The sequence below is a fragment of the Podarcis erhardii genome (assembly GCF_964252035.2).
Source record: "Podarcis erhardii genome assembly, chromosome: 2".
Taxonomy (NCBI): Eukaryota; Metazoa; Chordata; class Lepidosauria; order Squamata; family Lacertidae; genus Podarcis; species Podarcis erhardii.
The window spans coordinates 34,142,424-34,165,210 of NC_138498.1; the positions used below are offsets into that span (position 1 = coordinate 34,142,424).

Below are 22,787 nucleotides of genomic sequence, written 5' to 3' on the forward strand. Positions count from 1 at the left end.
CCCTTGTTGTAACGCTTTTGGGAGAGGCAGCTTCCAACTTGACCCGAAAGGACACCTGAGGCCGGAGTATACCTCTTATTCAGCTCTGCAGACCCAGGTGAGGAAGCGGCCGCAGAGGTTTCGTTCCTGCATGGCTGCCTCACCAACACAATTGCGTTTTTTAAAAAAGTCTTGACGTTTTCCATATTCTTTCCGTGCATGTTTATGGGTGACGAGAACAGCGGCCGTTCCTAAATCAGCACCACCAGAGGGTGGATGAGAGTGAATTCTGCTGCGTTAGTTATTTTCATCCATTATATACATTAACTCTGCATTATTAAACTACAAATTCTCATCTGTTGCTATACTTCAGATCCTGCAAACGTTTTAACATGTCCAAAACACCGTGAAAGAGGTGGGTGGGAAGTCAACAGATATGAGAGTGGTTCAGACTGCATTTTAAAAGAATTGTATTTTAAAAGAATTTGTAAAAATTGAAAATTTAATAAATATATTTTTTTAATTAAATTCCCAATCCCTACTTTAGTTAAATCCCTCCTCTCTTTACATTGCTTGTATTAATAAACTTCTTTACAGGGTTGATACAAAGGAATCAATTCAAAACAATCCATAGCATATTAATTCTTAGTATCATTCAGTGTCTGAAGTTAGGGAGCAGCACTGACAGCAGGAACAAACAGTCCGTACTAGTTAACTAACTCTAGTTAATAAGTCATTTGCAGCTTTGGCGGCAGCCAAATTCCTCTGAGTTACAACTGAAGACCTCCCACTAGCTGAGAGTTTGGCAGGTGAGTGCGCTGGGCCTTAACACTTCATAGGTTCTGGAAATGCAGAAGGCTCATTCATCATGCTAAGTGCCTACCCTTGTGTTCAAGTATCACACTACAATAACCTTTCACTTGACACCTCCCTCACAATGCTGCTTTGTAGAATGTAAAAAGGCTGCTCCAACAGTGACTCTAACATGAAGCTCCCTCTGCTGGTTCAACTGTTTATCGAGGGACAGGACCCTTCCCCCTCCCCCTCCAGATGTTTGTTTGCTTTACAGAAGAAGATTCCTTCAAAGGACCTTCTACAGCAGTGTTTCCCCAACTTTGGTCTCTAGCTGCTTTTGGACTACAATTCCCATCATCCCTGACCACTGGCCCTGCTAGCTAGGGATGATGGGAATTCTAGTCCCAAAAAACGAGCTAGAGACCCAAATTTCAGAAACACTGTTCTACAGTGCAAGAAACTTCAACTTGCTTGTGCAGATGAGAAAAGGGCAGTCCAGCCCAGCACAACTGGGAAATTCTGTAGACCTCACCATTATTGGACAAGGTAGAATGACAATTTTTCTAGAACCAGGCCTTTAGAAAGCAACTCTTGCTTGCACACTGAAGGCATGGTGAAGAGATTGCAACACAGCCAGTACACACTTTTCAGCTACGGCAATCATTTGTAATTGTTCTACAGTGGTACCTCGGGTCACATACACTTCAGGTTACAGACTCCACTAACCCAGAAATAGTACCTTGGGTTAAGAATTGTGTTTCAGGATGAGAACAGAAACTGTGCTACGGCGGCACAGCGGCAGCAGGAGTCCCCATTAGCTAAAGTGGTGCTTCAGGTTAAGAACAGTTTCATGTTATGAACGAACCTCCGGAACGAATTAAGTACTTAACCCGAGGTACCACTGTATTTGTGCCCCTCCCAAAACTGAAATAAAGACCAACAACATATGTTACTTGAATCAGAAGCAGACTACACCTTTTATGAAGTTCAGTGAATCCTATTGCTGATAACCGTATCATCCACGATACCATCAACTCTCTTGTGATACAAAGCAGGGGCCATTGTCTTCTACAGATTTTAGAGTGCTCATCCTCAAACTGTGAAGGATGCTCGCATTTGCAAAGAAGAAATCTTAAGATTCTTACTTCTTGGCACTTGGCAGATATCAGAGGTCACAGCTTGTGTGTGTGTGTAAGAGGTTCAGAGCCAGCTCTACTATTAGGCAGGGTAAGGGAGTTATCTCAGGCAGCAGATGCTGGATGACAGAACTGCCCTGTGTCACTTAATCTAGCCAGCTGCCTTCAGAGAGTGGAGGATCCTGTCCCCTCACTCATCTTGAACTAAGATTCAGATGCCAATCTCACCAGCTTCCATTTGAATGACAAGGCATTGTCTTTCCTTGCAGAGCACGTGAAGAACCAAAATGGCGTCAGGTGGTGATAGCCCATCAAAAACCAAGCTGTGGGTCTTTTGCTCACCACCAACACCAGCTGACCAACCCTGGTTGAGAGGATTTTTGCTACATTAGCCCCAAAGAATGAAACCAATGTGGTTATATAGGCAGACCTAGTGCAGCAGCTACGGCGTTAAAGAACCCAACAGCTGTGTACTTTTGCATACACAGCACCTGGAAAAATATGGCCCCAAAGCATAAGCTGGTTTTGTTTAACACTCCCCGCCCCCCCCCCCATTTACCAATAAATGGAAGTAGTCTCCTTGGTGCCGTTACAAAAATCTCTTTGCTGAATGGCTTGGAAAAGTGCCACATTTACTCGATCAGCTCTCATTAGACTCATTAAAAGATGATTATAATATCAGAGCGTGGGCAGCCTCACTTTGCACCCCGGAGTGCAGCAGTGCACAGGTTGGTAATAAAGGGAAATATGGCAAGGTTAATCACGCCTGACAGTGCTACACCAATTTTTGTGCAAAGGGGCCTCTGAACGCTTTGCAAAGATTAATTCATTCAGTTCTTTTGCAAGGCAGGGATAAGGACTTCGTACGGTACCTGGCAACGCCGTGATGATGTAGCACACCAGTGACCCCACAGAATTAGTGATGTAGGTATGAATAAAATTTGCAAATATCTTGCATGCACTTTCTCCCCTCATATAAATGTTAGGGCTGGAATTTGTTTATTGTCAATATGATATCGGGCCAAGTTTATCATCTTGTTATTGGCATATAAAGCCCTGAAGAACTCCAGATCAGGTTACCCCATGCCTCATAAATCCCTGCCTGGACACCTAGATCCTTGAAGACCTTCTTAGCAGTGCTGCATGCTCCCAAGGTTTTAAAGCTGATCATCTGAATATGATGTATTATTTTATACTTGTTTCATTACTGTAATTTTGTTGATTCTATGCTGTTAACACTCTCATCTTATAAGGCTGTGCTCTGAGTTAGCAAGTTTCACTACAAGGCTTAAAATTTATGGCTGTTTCCCAAACTTGGGTCTCCAGCTGTTTTTGGACTACAATTCCCATCATGCCCGACCACTGGTTCTGCTAGCTAGGGATGATGGGAGTTGTAGTCCAAAAAAACAGCTGGGAAACCCTGGTCTAGGGGATTCTACACACACACACACACACACACACACACACACACACCCCTTTCAAAATTGCAAATGCTCAGGAATCCAATTTGTGCATGCAGAATATAGAATGCAAATTGGAATTGAATCATCTTGGTTGGCATGGTATTTGCTAAAGGAGTTACACGCTCCCAGGTGTGGAACGTGAGTAAATGGTGTGCGTGAAGAATTGGCAACAAGAACAGTCAGATACTCCAGCTAGGGAGAGGTCATAGGCAGTAGGAGAAAGGGGAGGAAATCTTGCACAGACTGCACCCCCCAACTCAATTCTCAGCCACAGTGTTTGCCTGGAGTTCAAAGGGATCAAGTCGGAGGCAGCGACTGGGTTTCCTGCGCCACCAGCTGATGCAAGATGCCTGAGCGCTATGGCAGCTGACTTTGGCCACTGGCCTTTTTTCTCCAAACATCTCAGTCTGGTGCCGGCAGACTCTTTTGGTACACATCAGGCCACCCAAGGAACCAATGTTACACTTCTTGAATGCACCCGGAGAAGTGACTGGCTCAACGATCACTTGCGATGAGTGATGGGGTGTATATTCTATTAATCTTATCTGTCCAATCTGAAACGAAACGAAAGGCAGCCAGCTGCAAGAATTCACTCTTCACACCGTAGAGATATAGATATATTTGTGTTGCATATTTAAGACAACTTTTAACATAATGCTTCCAACACAAAGCTTTCAGCACTCATTCTTTGGAACAGGTTTCAATTCAAGCCCTGCCTAGTTCACCCCCCCCCCCCCCTTGGCTCAGAACGCACAACGCGCTTTATGAGTCCCTTTTCCAGACAAAGGTATCCCGACATCACACTGTATCGCTGGAAACGGAGAAGGTTGTGCCCTGGGGGGTAGGGGTGGGCAATGAGCCCTGCTAGGAGCTCAGGCCAAAGAAGAATCTGTGTGCTATGGGTATGGCAAACCCCACTCACAAAATAATCTTCCATTTTCAAAGATTCTTTTTAGCACCAGCACAGCTCTTGAAATCAAAGAACTTTTTTAAAAAAACCCAAACAAACGAACAAACAGAGGTCATTCGTGATCTGCACTTCCAATCCAAGAACAAAATAAAGAAAAGAAGCAGAACGTTTTGAAGAAATGCAGGGAAGTTAACTGCCTTGAAAGGCTCAGACCAAATAACCCCTGAGATCAGAACTTTCCAAACATCTTACTGAGACTATATCAAAACTCTGCACCTCAAGTCCATTTCGACCACCTCTTAAAGAGGTTTTCCATAGGCAGCATCAACAGCTCATCATGTCAAGTCGTCTGTGTGTTCTTTCTGATATGGCACACTTAAAACAAAAGAGAGAGAGAGAGACGGTGTGTGTGTGTGTGTGTGTGTGTGTGTGTGTGTGTGTGTGTGAGAGAGAGAGAGAGAGAGATAGGGAGAGAGAGAGATACTCTCCAAAGCAGACTACTTTGTCTTAACACTTCTATTTCAACAGCAACCATTAAGGGGTCCCAGACATTGGTGTCCCCAGTTCAACTGGGGGTGGTTTACTCAGGAACTGGGATATGGTTGAAAGATCAGATCAGGATAAGAAATAAGACTGGACATCAGACAACATTCAGTACAGAATTAAGGTCACTCCCTGTGCATGGGAACACTGTTTTTGGCTGGGAAGTATACAGCTTCAGAGGGCTAAATTAGCCATTCAAAGTAGGTGTAGGTTGTGTGTGTGTGTGTGTGTGTGTGTGTGTGTGTGAGGTCACAAACGATGCTGCCTGCTGTTAAAAAAAAAAGGAAAGGGGAAAAAATCCACATTAAACAGTTGACACACTGGGGGGGGGGAGGATGTAGGTCAGAGTTGACTATCCATTCTGGCAGTGGTACCAGGGGTAACAAATATCCAGAGGCAAGAAAATTCATTCGGAAAACAAATGAAGGGATTTCCTGCCTTGCATCAGACGTCAAGACGACCTTGACTTTATAATAAACCTTAATAAACCTTAATAAGGCCCTTTGGATGGGACAGGCTGGGCCATTTAGCTAGCTCTGCAATGTGCCACCAAGACGCAAAACACAGCCAGATTTCAAGCCAAAGGGAGAAGGGGAATAGGCAAGGTAGATGGCGAGGCTTGAGAATGAGGCACTGTACAATGGGGTACTGGCAGGTGGTGGTTTGGCACAGTGGGCAGCTCCATTCAGGGGGAGCCTTGGCACAGCTGCCAGAGGGGACAAATCCCTTCCTTGCTTCCAACCAGGAGGGTAGGCAGCTCTGAGCTGCAAAAAATAAAAATAAAAATAAAAAAAATAAAAAGAGAGAAGCTCTCTCCAACGTCAGCAGCAAGATCTAAGCTCCTAGCACTGCTAGGAGGGAAACACGAATGTTCCACCCTCTCCCCACCCCTACCGGAATCAGCAAGGAGGACAAAAATCATGTTACAGTGTAAGAAGAAGACAATGGGAACACTGAAATGCTCCCCACCCCACCTCTAGAGGCAGAGGGGCAGGATGACCGCCGTCGCTATTGCACTTTCGTCTCATATATACATAACACATTTGTAAAAAAATAAGAACTAAAAGGATGGGTTTGGGAGATGAGAAACAGGTCTGCCAAGCCAGGCACAGCTGCTCAGAGGACACAGACCCGGTTAAAGTGACGGCCTGGTTGCCTGCATTCCCCCATCTACCCCCATCTGGCCATTTCCCAGAATCCTCTGCCAGCAACCATTTGGGAACAAAGAGTCCTGGATCTTGCAGAGCATCACCCAGAGGTGAGGAGGGCACGCCGGCTCAGTTGCGCTGCAGCCCGGAAGCCGAGAGCTCACCTGCCAGACTAGAAAGAGAGCTTCCAACGCTCGGGACTCGTGTAAATACAGGTAGCCCCTCCCCTATCCGCTTCACCGCCTCTCCAGCCAATCCTGAGAACGGGTGGGCGGGGCCTCTGCCTCCACACCACCTTTGCGCTGCCGACAGCCAATAAGAGTTTCCTGCTCTGCTGGAGAAGATCCCGTTCACGTGAGGATGGTACATTTTCACAGGATGACGAAGTCTTGAGCGTTTGCCCTGCGGAGAGGAGGGGGCCTGTGCGCCCAACCCCACACCCTGCCACCAGGGGATGCTTCCTTGATCCCAACAATGTGCTGCCGGCGGCCCCTGCTACCTCAGACGCCCGTCGGGCTTGATGGCCCCCAGTTCTGACTTGGGGTCCGGGGAAAGCGAGCTCCAGGAGGTTTTGCTACAGAGCTCCAGGGTGGAGCAGCTGGAGGGGCTTGCCACGCAGAGGGCAGCCACTGACCAGAAGCTGCCGATGCTGCTGTCCGTCCAGTTCTCAAGAGCCTTGCCAATGAGCTGCGTGTGCCGGTGGGAGGCTCGTCCTGTTTCATCCAAGCGGGGGAGGCTCAAGATCCCAGCCAGGCCCTGGAAGTTCTGCTCCATATACTCGTTTCGAGGAGGACCAGCGTGAAGCCACTTGACATCATCTGGGACGGAACACAACAGGGAAAGGCAGTTAGCTGAGGGCACACACAGGCCCAAGTGCGCCACAAACCCCTCCAACGAAGCAGGCTTTGGCTAACCTTTTCTCTAGGCCAGGTGTGGGGAACCAGGTGTTCCTCCAGCATGACCAAAGGCCAACGACCATGGGACTTTTAGTCAAGCAACAGCTGGAGGGCCAAAGGTTCCCCATACCTGCTCTAGGCTCATAATAATACATTACAGTGGTACCTCGGGTTACATACGCTTCAGGTTACAGACACTTCAGGTTACAGACTCCGCTAACCCAGAAATAGTACCTCAGGTTAAGAACTTTGCTTCAGGATGAGAACAGAGATTGTGCTCCAGCGGCGCGGCAGCAGCGGGAAGCCCCATTAGCTACAGTGGTGCTTCAGGTTAAGAACAGTTTCAGGTTAAGAACGGACCTCCAGAACGAATTAAGTACGTAACCAGAGGTACCAATGTAATTTATTATCATTTTTTTTTAATTTTAGGGAATCCAGTGCTGGTCCTACTCAGGAGTAGATGCACACTGAAACTAATGAACCAAGTTAGTCACATCCATTAACTTCAGTGGATTTCCCCAACTCCACCACCAACTAGGACTAGCCCTGGATACCACCTGGCCTGATTAATTACTATTACTGCATTGTTCCAGTTACAGATAGGTAGCCGTGTTGGTCTGCCATGGTCAAAACAAAATAAAAAAATTCCTTCCAGTAGCACCTTAAAGACCAACTGAGTTAGTTCTAGGTATGAGCTTTCGTGTGCATGCACACTTCTTCAGATACACTGAAACAGAAGTCACCGGACCTTTCTATATAGTGAGAAGGTGGGGAGGGGTATTACTCAGAAGGGTGGTGGGAATGGGTGATTGGCAGATAGCTGTGATGAGCCTGTTGACGACTCTTAACGACTGCAATAGGTCTAACAGGAAAAAGCAAGGGGTGAGAAGGTGAAAAATGGCTTTGTCATATATTATACATGACAAAGCCATTTTTCACCTTCTCACCCCTTGCTTTTTCCTGTTAGACCTATTGCAGTCGTTAAGAGTCGTCAACAGGCTCATCACAGCTATCTGCCAATCACCCATTCCCACCACCCTTCTGAGTAATACCCCTCCCCACCTTCTCACTATATAGAAAGGTCCGGTGACTTCTGTTTCAGTGTATCTGAAGAAGTGTGCATGCACACGAAAGCTCATACCTAGAACTAACTCAGTTGGTCTTTAAGGTGCTACTGGAAGGAATTTTTTTATTTTATTACTGCATTGATTTACATACAGCGTTAACGCCAAAACATGTTTCTGAGCAGTTTCCTAGTTTAAAAACAATTGCACGGTTATTAAAGTACAAACACCCAAAATTAAACGATCCCATTGAAAGAGCACAGTGCTTAAAAACAGGAGTCTTGGGTCAAGAGATCAAGGGAATGCTAAACTGGAGCCTCTTCAGAAGCCAGCAGAAAGTCAATAAAAAAGGGGGCCTGCCATATTTCAGATCCATTCCGCATCCTCAGCACTGGTGGGCAGTGAGGCAGGTAGCTAGGCCAGGCACAGGCAAACTTGTCCCTCCAGATGTCTTGGGGCTACAACTCCCATCATCCCTGACCACTGGTCCTGTTAGCTAGGAATGATGGGATTTGTAGTCCCAAAACATCTGGAGGGCCAAGTTTGCCTATGCCTGAGCTAGGCAGTGCTGCAGGTGCTCACAGCATGACTTTAGGTGGGAGCAGCCAGAGAGAGGTGGTCACTGCTCACAGGTGCAGAACGGATGCTTGTCCCTCATGCCATTGGCAACTAGGAGGGCCACCCATTTAGCAGCTAGGTACCTGCATGGTGCTCTCTGTGGGGAGCCTGCCGCCCCCGGCTACCTCCTGGAAAAGAAAGGTAAAGTCGGGGACGCCTTTCGCCACAACTTGGCAGCCACCCAGTGAACCACAGCACCGGCCATCACTGATGTTCGGTTACTGCTCTTGCCGGCTCCTTATTGAGGAAAAGCAAACTGTGCTGCTTGCCTTAGCTGGCAGACTGCTGACGGCTTTCTCCCTAACTGAACTGGATTATGGCACTGAGGGGCTAGTCTTCTGACCCCTGGGCAAGATACAGTGGTACCTCGGGTTACATACGCTTCAGGTTACAGACTCCTGCTAACCCAGAGATAGTACCTCGGGTTAAGAACTTTGCTTCAGGTTGAGAACAGAAATCATGCTCCGGCGGCGCTGTGCAGCAGGACGCCCCATTAGCTAAAGTGGTGCTTCAGGTTAAGAACAGTTTCAGGGTAAGAATGGACCTCTGGAACGAATTAAGTACTTAACCTGAGGTACCACTGTATAGCCTGTCTCTAGGTGGGGCAGGCCACCAAGGCCAGGAAAAGCAAGGAAAGAAAATCAGCATTAAGTTGCATTGCCCCTCCCTCCAGTGTGGTGTAGTGGTTAAGAGCGATAGTCTCGTAATCTGGGGAACTGGGTTCGCTTCCCCGCTCCTCCACATGCAGCTGCTGGGTGACCTTGGGCCAGTCACACTTCTTTGAAGTCTCTCAGCCCCACTCACCTCACAGAGTGTTTGTTGTGGGGGAGGAAGGGAAAGGAGAATGTTAGCCGCTTTGAGACTCCTTAAAGGGAGTGAAAGGCGGGATATCAAATCCAAACTCTTCTTCTTCCCTCATTTGCCTCCACTGAACTGCTTCACTTTCTTTCTGTCTTCTAATTGGACAGGAAGGAGTCAGGAAGAACAGTGAAGCAGCAAAGCCGATGGCAAGGCAGAAGCAACCAAAGCTGCCTTGAAGCTGAGCACAGAAGCAGTGCAATGCCATCACTTCTTACAGGAAGCTGGCCTGCCTTACTTGTTGCAGTTGCAACAAACAGAAGGTTGGTCTGCCTACCGCCGTGGGCAGGTGTTGCACTGTATCTTGGGTGGGACAGTAGCAGTGGCAGCTGCCCTACACTTTGCCTGGTCTCTCAGACCAGCAGTCAGGTGGTGGGCGAACCGGCTTGCCTGCCTTGTCCCCCTCTGCTGGTGGAGAGGGAAGGAAGGGCTCAGCTCACCTCCAGCTGAGCCAAGTTTGTGTGCATGTTTCCTTGCTTAAGAAAGCTCCTGTGTTGCTAGAGCCACTGCCACTTGCACACAGTCTAACTGCTCACTCTCCCGACTCAAGTGGCTTCCTTTCCCCCCTCTTGACAAGGAGCACAATGGGATCCATGGGTTCTCCCCCCCCTCCTTTTGCCTCAACAATTCCCTTCCTCCAGTGCCTGCTGCTCTACCCTTCCACCAGCCTCCCACGTTTTCGCTACTCGCCTCAGCATGTTGCGCTGAGAGAGAACGTTCCCTGGCAGCCTCTTCCTTTCCCCCAAATTGTTTACCCCCTCCCCGACTCCCCAGCCAGCAATTGTGGTGGATAACAGAGAGCTGATTTCCTGAAATCCCGGGGGTGCCGAGTTGCTTGCTTAAAATACAAAAGAAGGCCCTGACTTCCTTCTCCCTTTGTTCCACATACACACTTTTCAATAAAACCCTGTGCAAGCTCACTCAAAAAGCAGCATGCAGCATGGGTAGGCTCAGGCTGTGCAAGTAATTCCACAGAGGCACATGCAGCAAAAATAAAGGGATGAGAGAGGTGCCAGAGTGTGCATAAGCTGTTAAGATACGCTGTATACCTCATGTCTGGACCACCCCTCAGTTCATTGGCTTTTAGGGGGCCAAGCTGTCCATCCTACAGGAAATGGAGGCAGCCATCACAGGCTCTACTAACATCCCCCTAAAACCAAACTGTGCATGTTCAGAGGTACCACGCGCAATGACTTTTGGGTGGTGGGAGGTACCCCTGGCTGTTCTTGCCACTGTCACGTGTCACCCCTTCACTGAAATTCTAGGGCTGCAATCCTATTAATGCTTACTTGGGAGTAAGTTTCCTCAAAAGACTTTCAAATAAATGTGCTTTAGGACTGCACTGCAGAACCCTTTGACCAGGTTCAGGTTTGTGCAGTGCACATTACCCCATGCTGCAGAGATTTAAAATCACAAGTATAAATGTGAGAAGGCTGCTTGACAACCACCTCAAGAGGACACGGAGAGCGCAACTGCAGACTGGCCCCAAGAAAAGAACCGTGAAATCAAAACCGACTTCTGACGGCCTACTCGAATATGATGTTTTTTGTGCCCTGCCACAAATCCAATGCATGAATGAGACAAGCGTGGATTTAGAAACAGGAGTATCACACAGGGACACTCAGCACAAAGCTAGCATGGGCTGGAGTGTATGCTTTTGTTTGGGAACTGCAAAGCAACAGTTCCCTCCCCCCCCCTTAGCTCCCCCCCTCACCTTTCCTGAGAGGCTGCTTGCGGTTGAAGGTCTGTGGGACAACCAGGAACTGGCTCTCACCCAGGGGCTCCCAGAACTGGAGGAGTCGGATGGTCCACACACCTGGGCGAAGAGGCCGGTTGAGGGGAGGCTTGTACTGCGTGAATTCTGCCTCTGCGTCCACTGCAATGTCGTAGGAGGTGGCAATGACATAGGTGGGATCAATCCAAACGACGGTGGCTGTGAGGTTGGGGCCCCGGGCCCATTTCTGCATGGCCACCGGCTCATCAAAAGGTCCAATCAAGCCACCAAAATTGCGGAAGATCCTCTCTTTTGGGTCCCACTCGGTACCTACCTGCGGGAGGGAAGGAGAGGAACACTCAGAATGGGAAACACCACACACACACACACACACACACACACACTATGGGATAATTAATAAACTCGTTTTTCATCATGCTATGGTAGACTCTACAACAGCCAGATATAACACTTAGAACCTGCCCCAAAGCGAGGGCTTGGGCCAACAATGGTTGTACAGTAGACGTTCAGGTTGTGAACGTGATCCGTGCAGGATGCACTTTTGCAACCCGCAGCATTCGCAACCCGCAGCGGCGCAACTGTGCATGTACGGGTTGCGATTCGGTGCTTCTGTGCATGCACAAAGTGCGATCTGGCGCTTCTGCACATGTGCGTCTGCCGAAACCTGGAAGTAACCCATTCTAGTACTTCTGGGTTTCGGAGGGTCCGTAACCTGAAAAAACACAACCCGAAGCACCTGTAACCCAAGGTATGACTGTACTAAGAAGTTTACAACAGACCAAAAGACACTGGAATATTTTCCAGAAATGGGCAACCAAAACAATCAAAGGGGTGCAAGAGCTTCCCTATGAGGAAAGCTTACAATATTTGTGTCTTTTGTTGTTGCTGTTGTTCTGAGAAGAGGGGGTGTGTGTGTGTGTGTGTGTGTGTGTGTAACATTAATTTTTTCAAAGCATTTTCTGTGTGCCGCTTTTATCCATCTGCACAACTGCAGCAGAAAAGACACTCACAGAAGAAATTAGCGTGACTGACTGTTGCTTCCTGTGAGGAAGGAAGATGAGGGAGGGACCCTGAGGACGAGAGGGGCAGCCCATCTTATTATCACCTCTTGTGCTGATTTGATTAAGCTGCCTTTCCTATCTATGACTTTTTAGAAGTCTGACTGTTGCAGTTGAACCTCTGTATATATTAAAGGTGTATAAAATTATGCAGGGTGTAGAGAAAGCAGACAGAGTAAAGTTTTTCCTTTCTCTCTTATAATACTAGAACTCAAGGGCATCCAATGGAAGTTGACTGTTGGGAAATTACTGGACGAGGCTGCAACCTTTTGAAGAAAGGACTTCCCCTATAATGAACGACCTGAAGCTGCTGCAAACCCTGAGGCTACAGTGCACTCTGGCGCTTATTCAGCAGCATCAACCCACCCATGGTCTCGGCCTACCCTTCTTTTTTAAGACTGGAATGTTCCCGAGACAGAAACTAACTTCTTTTTTGTATCTCCCCATCTTCAAGTTGACAGTTTTGAGCCAGGAAGGCCCACCAACAGGAAGCAGGAAGCCTACCTCAAGGTTCTGCAGACGGTTGGCCTGCCTGCTGCGGCCTGCTAGCTTGAGAGTCCCTCGGGGCATCACCCACATTTCCAGAGACTCCACCTGCTGCGATGCAGGGTTTTGTACTTCCTGAGTCACCAAGTAGCCCTGGAAATGGTCATCGTAGAAGTACAGGTGCACACTGGACGGGAAGCCCTGTGGCTCAAACCTAGAGAGAGGAAGCAAAGAAGAGCAAGTTAACATTTGCATTTCGAGGTAAAGTGGCAAACCTCCATGTCTGCAGGCCTAATTTGGACAACACTGCTTCCCCATTTGGTACACACTTCCTGATTTGTAGTTCTGTTTCTTAACCCGTCGGCTCCCCTGGCTCTCAAAACAGCCATAGTAACTTCTCAGAGTCAGAAGACACAGACACTAGTCCTACACCTTTTAATCCAGGAGAACTATCAGACTGATCCCGTTTTCCTGCAGGCCATCAGCTGATGAGACCTTACCTGTCCCCTTGTGCCTCTCATTTCCCTGGACACCCACTGTATTGATCTGTCTAACTCATAAACATATGATCTGTCTAACTTAGTACTGTCTTATTTTCATTGCCCTTCTCCAGTCATACTTGTCACTTCTACTCAATATTGATCCAATGTATAGTTAGCAGAGTAAAACTTAAAACTTAAAACACATTGCAGGATTCCCCAAAAAGTAGACCAGAGGCAATTATATTTCATCCAGCAGAGCTTTACTGCTTCTGAAGGCAAATGAGCATAATGGTCATAAATCCAATACATTCAGGATTGGCACTGTCCATAAGAAATTCAGTTGCTGCAAACTTACAGTAACTTATAATAAGTCTAAACCTTAACACTAAGCATACACAACACCACACCAGAAGGAAAAGAGATAGAAAGAGAAGAAGGGTGGAACTCAGGCTCCTTCTGGCCTCTTTTTATAGTCAGCATGACCTTGGCAGAAGAGATAACAGAACCAGTTTAAGCCAGCTGCACTCAGTTTAAGCCAAAGGAGGGCAACCAAAATGGTCAAAGGCCTGGAAACGATGCCTTATGAGGAACGGCTAAGGGAGCTGGGCATGTTTAGCCTGGAGAAGAGGAGGTTAAGGGGTGATATGATAGCCATGTTCAAATATATAAAAGGATGTCACATAGAGGAGGGAGAAAGGTTGTTTTCTGCTGCTCCAGAGAAGCAGACACGGAGCAATGGTTCCAAACTACAAGAAAGAAGATTCCACCTAAACATTAGGAAGAACTTCCTGACAGTAAGAGCTGTTTGACAGTGGAATTTGCTGCCAAGGAGTGTGGTGGAGTCTCCTTCTTTGGAGGTCTTTAAGCAGAGGCTTGACAACCATATGTCAGGAGTGCTCTGATGGTGTTTCCTGCTTGGCAGGGGGTTGGACTCGATGGCCCTTGCGGTCTCTTCCAATTCTATGATTCTATGATTCAAACACCAGGAACCTTCTGCTTGCTTCTTTCACACAGAGAAGCTTCCAGAACCCTCCTGAATTAAGTAGAATAGGAAATATTTCTGCACATCACATCAATACTTTCTGTAAATGCAAACTGACAATACTACCCTGAGGACCTTTTGAAAGGAGATACCAGGGCTTGAACCTTTGGGTTTCCTGCTTGCTCCTGCTATCTAGTCCAGCAACCTGTTCTTACAGTGGCTCTAGCCACTGTAGGCACGCTCACCATTTGCAATTCCCAACAACTGGCCTTCAGAGGCATATTGCCGTTGATGTTTGGCGCACCTTCAAAAGCGCAGAGTGCCACATGCTGCTGTGGGAGCAGAGAGTCAAGCCAAGAAGAAGGTGGCCCAGGAATCTGCAGACAAAAGCTCTCCTAACTGGCCACAGAATGTAAGTCCCTACTATTATTATTATTATTATCATCAGTCAATTGACCCAAATTACCTGCAAAGCTTCTCCTCTTTCTGTGCCTGCGCAGATGTCACTTTCCGCAACCCCAGCCTGGAGAAGGATGTGTACACAGTCAGGGTGACGTCGCTGAGCCCACTCAGCCCATCCACGCGGTCATAGACACTCTCCCAATAGGCCTTGAGGGCTGGTGTGTTAGGTGGGTAGTTACCGTAGAGATGCGAGTCCAAGATCTCCAGCACCTCCTGGTTGATCGTGGATTCGAACTTCCTGGCAAAGAAGGTGGGTCTGGAGATTTGCTGAAAAGACACACAGACATTGGGGGGAGGAGGGTGTGTGTTTTACAACATGATTCAGGCTCAAATCTGCAATGTGCAGTTGCTAGAAATAAGACTACGAGGAGAGGACAATGGGGGGGGGGGGAGGGAGAAGCGGAGGAAATCTAACCAAATGAATCTCCTTTACTTGACCCTCACACAAAGATTCCATGTGAAAGGTGGCGGTGAATACAAAATGCATACCCCTGTACCCTATCGCTGATACAATTTGGGTTTCTAGGAACCCTGCCTGGTTGCAGAATCCTGTCTTTTTTCTTTTTTTTTGAAGAGGGGGTGATTGGGCAAAATGTTTAAGAAGCCCTTTTAAAGAGGTAGTGGGGAGTCAGTCTTCAATGTGCTGCTGTTGCTGCACAACCCAAGACTGCATCTGGATCTGAGCCTTCAGAGATTTAGGTCAGTAGGTACACCCACGAGGTCCTAACTCCCGCTTGAACCCGTTAACCGCAAAGACCGCAAGTTCCAGGGTCCTACCAGAAAGCAGTCCTTGTAAAACAGCTGTAGAAACTGACTTCAATTAACATTTTCAGCCAGGAGGCACAACCCCGAAGCCATTGTTAACCCCACGACCTCACCTTTCACTTCGCTTATTCAGGTCGCTGCTGCACCAGTTCGGCTCGTAGGCTCTGAACAGGCCCATCAGAAGGGAGCCAAACTTGCAGAGTCAGTTTCTGAGACACTCAACAGGAGCACTGTGTTACGGTAAGGTCACCTCTGATGTTGGATGCTGGTCAAGGCCTCTGAACTTGTGTAATCCACTCTCACATTTAAATTCTGTGCCGCCCCCTTCTCCTTGTGCCCCTGCACTAGCTTTCTCTCATACTTCATGCCAATTACAAGGTTCAAGTCCTCAGCATGAAAGCTCTCCACCTGCCCGCACATGCCCTTCATTCCCCTCAAGCTCACTTTCTGTCACTCTCAATGTTTCCTTCCCCACCTCCACCTCTCTCTTTAAATAACCATCTGCCATGCCGCTCCCTGTGCTTGCAGCAACCCTTCACAATTTAGCCCCTCTCCTTTTTCGCTTTTAAAAAACCAAACCACCCAAAGTTTCACCTTCCCATCTCAATTAGATGCTCTCTTCACCACGCACTGTCAGTCTTGGCTCCAGAGATTGCATTCCAATGGTAGGCAGGGCCAGAGGCAAAAAGGGGTGCTAGAAAGGGGCTCGCATGCAGCATTCAAAATTAGCCAGGTGCATTTTGCACCTGGCTATTGGTCACTTCTGACCAAGTGAAGATGCCCAGGTGCCAGGATAATGCCTGAGGTCTGCATCATCTGGAGGTGAATATCTTAGGTTCCTTGGATCTTGGATTGTTTTCACACACTAGCAACAGATCCTGCAGAATTTTGTCCATTATATTTTATCTGCACAGTCAGAACGAATTTTAGGAACCAAAAAGTCATATTGAAAAATATGACTTTCCAGCCGCCTGGGCCCCCCAAATGGCAACTCTGCACTCTGTTTTGGTGACTGTAACCTTGGTTAAAGGAGCCATTTGGCACCTAGCTTATATATCTGAGTTTCTAACACCGTTCGCAGGCCAACTGGAGGGGTGTGGTCGGCCAAGTTAGGACCACAGTGCACTCTAGATGAGAGCTGTGTCCTCTCTACAGCACCCGATACAACAGTGGCAGTAAGCAGCACCACCTTAGAAGTACTAATTCAGAGCAACGAGTAAAATGAAGCCCATGGATGGGAGAGAAGCTGAGTTACTTTGATTACTGCAGAAGAGGAATAAAAGGTAAAGGTAAAGGGACCCCTGACCATTAGGTCCAGTCGTGGCCGACTCTGGGGTTGCGGCGCTCATCTCGCTTTATTGGCCAAGGGAGCCGGCGTACAGCTTCCGGGTCATGTGGCCAGCATGACTAAGCCGCTTCTGGCGAACCAGAGCAGCGCACGGAAACGCAGTTTACCTTCCCGCCAGAGCAGTACCTATTTATCTACTTGCACTTTTGATATGCTTTCGAACTGCTAGGTTGGCAGGAGCAGGGACCGAGCAACGGGCGCTCACCCTGTTGCAGGGTTTTGAACCGCCAACCTTCTTGATCGGCAAGTCCTAGGCTCTGTGGTTTAACCCCCAGCACCACCCGCATCCCAGAAGAGGAATAGGGGAGACAAATCAACTCTTGAGAGCAGGAGTGAAACCTAATTGCAGGAGGGAGGGAGGGAGGGAGGGAGGGAGGAAGGGAGGGAGGGAGGGAGAAAAGGGGAACGCTTGGGGCACCTGTAGCCGCAGGAAGTCCTGTGGCTTGAAGTCATTCGGGGAGCAGCCGCACCAGTCCACTATGTGTTTATACTGGCATTTGCAGCCCAGCTTGCGGTTCCAATTTGTCACCCGGAGGTTGTTGTCTACAAGGGTCTCACAGGCGTGGCTGTTCTCCAGGACAGTGTGGAAGAAGGACTGTAAACAGAGAGAGAGAGAGAGAAGAGGGAAGGAAGGAGGAAGAAGAACCACAGTGAGCAACATGGCAACCCCCCTCAACACCAAACTAACTGGGGAGGAACACGATTGGAGATGCCAGCCAACCCACCTCCGCTGGGAGAAGCGTGTAGGTGTAGAACTGCCGTAGCTGGGAGACCAGCCGGTCACTGGTATAGACCACGTATTCCACAAAGCTTCGAGTGAGGGCGAACCAATCCGAGCCGCCGTCCACCACAATGCCCTCTGGGATCTGCCGTTCGCCCAGCCGCCACATGTGAGAGTCGCATTCGTGGAAAAGTCTGTCTAGGCCCTGCTTCTTGATGAACCTGTGCAGGGATGAATGCCTCAGATTCACTAGAAAGCAACGTGGAGTTTTCTGCATTAAGATCAGAGCAAGAAGGGTTCTGTAGAATGCTATACTCTTAACTCCGGGTTCCACAGCCAGGAAACTCCAAACATTCTGCATAATTACATTTGCTTTGCTTAATTCATCACTAGCAGCGCTTTTCATCAAGTAACAGCCTCTTTGGTTTTCTGGAGAGACATCAGCCTGGCTCTGGTCATCTACTATATCAGAGGTTTTCAACCTTTTGGGATCCACAGCTCCCTTGACCAACTACATACTTTCTTTGGCACCCCTGTGGGGCTCAGGAGCCCAATTATGTCGCCCCTTGCCTGCAGAACCAGCAGCCCTTCACCCTTTTTCGAACACCCTCCCTTGTGGAGTGTTCTTCCCTTTTCCCCTCTCCTTGGGAGTCCTCTAGGCAGCAGCCCCCGGTCTCTTAGCTTCTCCCCCTCCCTGCCCCAAAGAGAGGTGCCTCCTCACACTGCCCCATAGCAGTCTGGGAAGCACCCCATGGCCAGCCCCAGAGGCAGCATTTGTTTGCAGAGCTTGTCACCAGGGCTGCTGCAACAAACAGCTAGGCAAGTCTTTGGGAGGCAGAGACATGAGATGGCATCAGAGGAGGGAGGGAAGGAGAGAGGGACAGAAGCCAGTGTTGCTTGTGGCACCCCTGACTACCATTTCAAGGCACCCCAGGGTGCCATGGCACATTGGTTGAAAACCACTGTACTAGATCATTGGTGGGGAACTTCGTTCCTGGGACAACTCCAGTCTCCCTTGACCTTTGCTCAAGCTCTGGCCTACCTCTTAGTGCAAACACAAGCCATTGAGCCTGAGCTTCCACCCACCATGAACCACCATTGGCAGGATTGGCAGCAAGGGCAGCAGATATGCCCAGTGCTTATATTTTATTCCATTCTCAGTTTTGCTGTTTTTAATGCGCATTTTAATATTTGACTTCTTTTAGTAAAGCTTTCTTTGGAAACGTTTAAGATTTTGTTGTTTACTTTGCTGCATTAAATGCACATTCTGTAGCTGACCTTCTTTGCCATGTTTTATTCTGAAATCTTTTAATATTTTGAAATCTTTTACGAGAGTAATTTAGTTTCCTGTTAAGATACATTACTTGGAATGTATACTTTATACAGTCATACCTTGGTTTTCGAACAGCTTAGTTCTTGAATGTTTTGGATCCTGAATGCCGCAAACCCGGAAGTGCGTGTTCCGGTTTGCGAACTATTTTTGGAAGCCGAACGTCCAACGGGGCTTCTAATTGGCTGCAGGAGCTTCATGCAGCCAATCTGAAAACACGCTTTGGTTTCCGAACGTTTTGGAAGTCGAACAGACTTCCGGGATGGATTCTGTTCAACTTCCGAGGAATGACTGTATTTGACTTTCTTCAGCAATGTTTTCTTCTGGATTGTTTTATTTGCTGTTTTAATGTGTTGCAAGCCGTTTTGAGGCTTTTTCTTAAAAAATATACAGCGGTATAGAAATTAAACGAATAACAACAACAATAATAATAATGCTGGCTGGGGCTAATGGGAGCTAGAGTTCAACAGCTGGAAAGTTGCACAACAGTCACTCCTGTTCAGGAAAGAGGCTTCCACAGCTACCATGATTCTGCCAACACTTTCCCTTCAAGGTATAGGAGGAGCCTCTTAGGCAGCAGTCAGGCAGCAAATGAAACTGGCAGCAGAGTTGCCAAAAGAAAGCACACAAAGATAAACTGAGTAGAAGACTATGAGGAGTTTTCAGATTATTCACTTACACCAGAAACATCTTATCTACAACCTTTGCATCGCAATGGATTTCCGTTGTTTTGGGTTGCGGCTGGAGTTGTGATAGGAGCAGTGGGAGGACAGCAATCGGGAACATAGTGAACACACAGTTTTTTGTTCCAGCAGAAGGCCCAATAAAGATTCCTTTAACTTTTCCAAACCTTTGGGCAAACCCTCATTCTCACCACCACCTCTACCCCACTCATGGTTCATTTTTAACCTCCTCCCCATGCTGTCTCTCAATCGAGGGAATTACCTGGCATTATCTCGGCCATGAGACTTCAGGAAATTCTTGTCTCGGTGTTTCGACAGGAACGTCACCAGCTCCTCGTTGGTCCTGCAGGTGGCAGCAATTCAAAGGAAGAATTAAAACAACCAAAGCAGGGGTTCAGTGGCAAGACTAGAGGGTTTTTCAGATAAGTCAATTACAGTACGATGAAGTGGGAAGGGGAAATCACGGAGGCAAGTGCTGCCCCAACCTATCTGCATCTGTCTGAAGTGAGCCTGCGCACAACAATATATGTCCGGCTTCTTCCCACGTTATCGAAATCCCTGTTTTACCAAGTTCCCCTCATGGCAAAAGCCCTGCACTCATCCCACCCGCCTTGGGTTCCCTTTCAACTCTATCACTCTATGATGTATATGAATTTTCAAAAAGAGAACAGCAGGACAGGAAATACGACATAGCTTCTGCAAGAAGAGAGAATGCAGCACTTATGTTTTAGCAATGAAGCCATCCAGTGTCTTTTGGAAAGCCTTTGTCTAATAATATGAATCTGCCTGGGCAAAAGAGGAAAGAACTAACTGGTGAAGCCCACACACTTCAGTGGTGCAATGTTTAAGAGTAAAGGATCAGGGCAGTTTGAGACTTGTCAGGCTCTTTGTTAATGGATAAAAAAGTGGCAGCTTTTAAGCTCTCAAGGTATTCTTTGAAGAGCAGAAACTCCAATGCGGCCCAATGCAAAAGTAAAAAACCGAGTTATTATTTGTGGTCAGCTACTGTCTAAATCAAGTATAGGGGAAATAACATTCAGAATTGTTAAAAGAACTAATGGACTGTCTCTCCTCCATCATAAAAAGAGTCGCAAAGGGGAGCACTTTCCCCTAAGTTTGTTGCAGAAGTTAATCATGAAAAGTTTGCAAGGGCTGCTGCCTCGAACCCAAGAGACCCAGATGTGCCAAGTAACAAACACTTGGTATAAAAATGACAGCAGGGGTGCTACACCAATTTTTTTTTTTTCGCTCTTAAAACATCTGGTACAAACTGTTTCCAGACAGGCTAGTCGCTGCAACTGAAGGACCCTGGACCAGAAGGTCTCAGGTTGAATCCTTAGAATCTCCAGGCAAGGCAGGTAGAGATCCCACCTATAATCCTGGGGAGCCGTTGCCAGTAGATGTAGATAATACTGAACTAAATGGACCAATAGTCAGTACAGTGGTACCTCTACTTACGTTCACCTCCGGTTACGGATCCTTCGGCATACATATACGGCAAACCCGGAAGTATTTTTCTGGGTTTCGCCATGCACACATGCACAGAAGTGCTCTACGAACCGTGCGCATGTGCAGAAGCACTAAACCGCACCGTGCAAATGCACAGAAGTGGCACCTCCAGATATGCACACCTCAAGATCCGACCGGAGCTCTGGAACGGATCCCGCCTGCAACTGGAGGTACCACTGCACAAAGCAGCTCCCTATATTCCTGGCCCTGAATAGTATGGCAGTTCCACTGTTCTCAGTGTCTCATTTAAAGTCAACAGTTGTTTTGCACAAACACAACAATTCACGCCTCCAACACTCAGAGAAGTGATTTTGTTTCAGAAACCTTCAGAAGCAGCTAAGATCTGAAAATCTGGGTTAATTGCCCTGCATCCTAGTCAAACCCTACTCTATTCCCGTTACTGGGTCTCCTTCACTCAGTCTCCCTAATTTATTAAAAGGGTGTTTGCCTTGTCCTGCCTCCCTCAAGATGTGGCATCCTGCTTGCCTTCTTTCCCATTTTCCAACATGCAAACTCTCTCCCACCAACTGCTCAGGTGAGGCTATAGAAGGTGAGGAGCCTCCAACTCTAAGCCATGGTGTTTGAGTAGTCAAAGCCTCAGCTGACCTTGCAGGTAATTCCCTGTTCTGCTTCCTCCCATGCCCGCTCTCCCCACAACGAACCTGGTAGGGTAGTCTGTGGCACTCAAGTTGATGAAGTAGTCCCAGGCCCAGTCTGCCATCTCCAGCAAGTCTTTCATGCTGCGCAGGTACATCTTCAGCAAGCTGGCGCCACCCCAGATAGTGACCATGCGCCAAGGGGTGACCCGGATGTTGGGATAGTGCTGGGCCAACTCCACCACTTCCCGGTGCAGGTAGGTGGAGCGCTGAAAGGGGACAGAACCAAGTTTGAGTCCCAGGGGGAGGAGCATTGCTTCATTTGGTCCATTCCTTCCTTCCTAGAAGGAGCTCTTTGAAAAATGTGTAGTAGTGCACCTTGCTATTCTGGGAGGACCTTGGAAGAAACGTGACGGTGTCTGCTTTCATTTGCAAGATTTCTGCTCCTTTATAATTGCACACACCTCTAACATTTCCCTCTGTTTGTGCCAGGGGACCTAAGGGAAGGGATCTTGCAATGGACTATCTATCTATCTATCTATCTATCTATCTATCTATCTATCTACACACACACACACACACACACACACACACACACTTAAATTTTCTGTTTTACAATTTAGAATACTCATTTAAACATCTTTAAAATATCAATGACTTCCCTTCTTCTCTTTCCATGGTTCATTTTGCATATCCTAAGTCCCTGCATATTTTACATAAACCAAAACATTCAGTATTCCATTATTACATCCATCAAAACTTATTTACACTGTTGAATTTATCTTAATGCTGCCAATGTTTTCAAGTGTACACAATCTCCCCCCATACATTCAATGAACCATTTTTCAATCTTCTCTAAACGTATGCTCTTCTTGTTCTCTTATTCTATATGTTAAGTCTGCAAGCTGCACATATTCCATCAGCTTAAGTTGCCATTCTTCTTTAGTTGGGACCTCACTCCTTTTCCATTTTGGGGCTAACAAAACACAGGCCGCATTAGTGGCGTACATAAATACCCCCCCCCCCTTTTGGCAACACGCTTCAATGAAGGCAGGAGTGACACGTCTCCCTATCAGTAAAGCCAGAGATAAGACAAGGGAGAGAATCTTTCACAGTGCCCAGAGAGAACTCAGGGGAAGGGGTGGCAGTCTCTGGGCTGTACAGCAGGGAGTGTTGTGCAGAGGGCAATACACAATTTCTCCAGGCGACCTAGCAAGGAG

The 22,787-nt window shown here is 47.6% G+C and overlaps 1 protein-coding gene across 3 annotated transcripts in view; it reads right to left on the reverse strand.

The window, feature by feature from the left end:
* Positions 1–3,977: 3,977 nt before the first annotated feature.
* Positions 3,978–22,787, reverse strand: part of XYLT2 (xylosyltransferase 2) — a 37,859-nt gene continuing 19,049 nt past the window's right edge. For 2 of the 3 annotated variants that reach the window (XM_081850712.1, XM_081850713.1), the window contains exons 4-11: positions 21,634–21,836; positions 19,725–19,805; positions 17,454–17,670; positions 17,147–17,323; positions 14,620–14,882; positions 12,708–12,903; positions 11,125–11,458; positions 3,978–6,792 (exon numbers count right to left, since the gene is read on the reverse strand). In XM_081850712.1, the coding sequence (XP_081706838.1) occupies positions 6,470–6,792; positions 11,125–11,458; positions 12,708–12,903; positions 14,620–14,882; positions 17,147–17,323; positions 17,454–17,670; positions 19,725–19,805; positions 21,634–21,836 (1,794 nt within the window). In that variant the 3' untranslated portion in view covers positions 3,978–6,469. The remainder of the gene's footprint in view (positions 6,793–11,124; positions 11,459–12,707; positions 12,904–14,619; positions 14,883–17,146; positions 17,324–17,453; positions 17,671–19,724; positions 19,806–21,633; positions 21,837–22,787) is intronic. The other variant, XM_081850714.1, reaches the window with a different exon arrangement.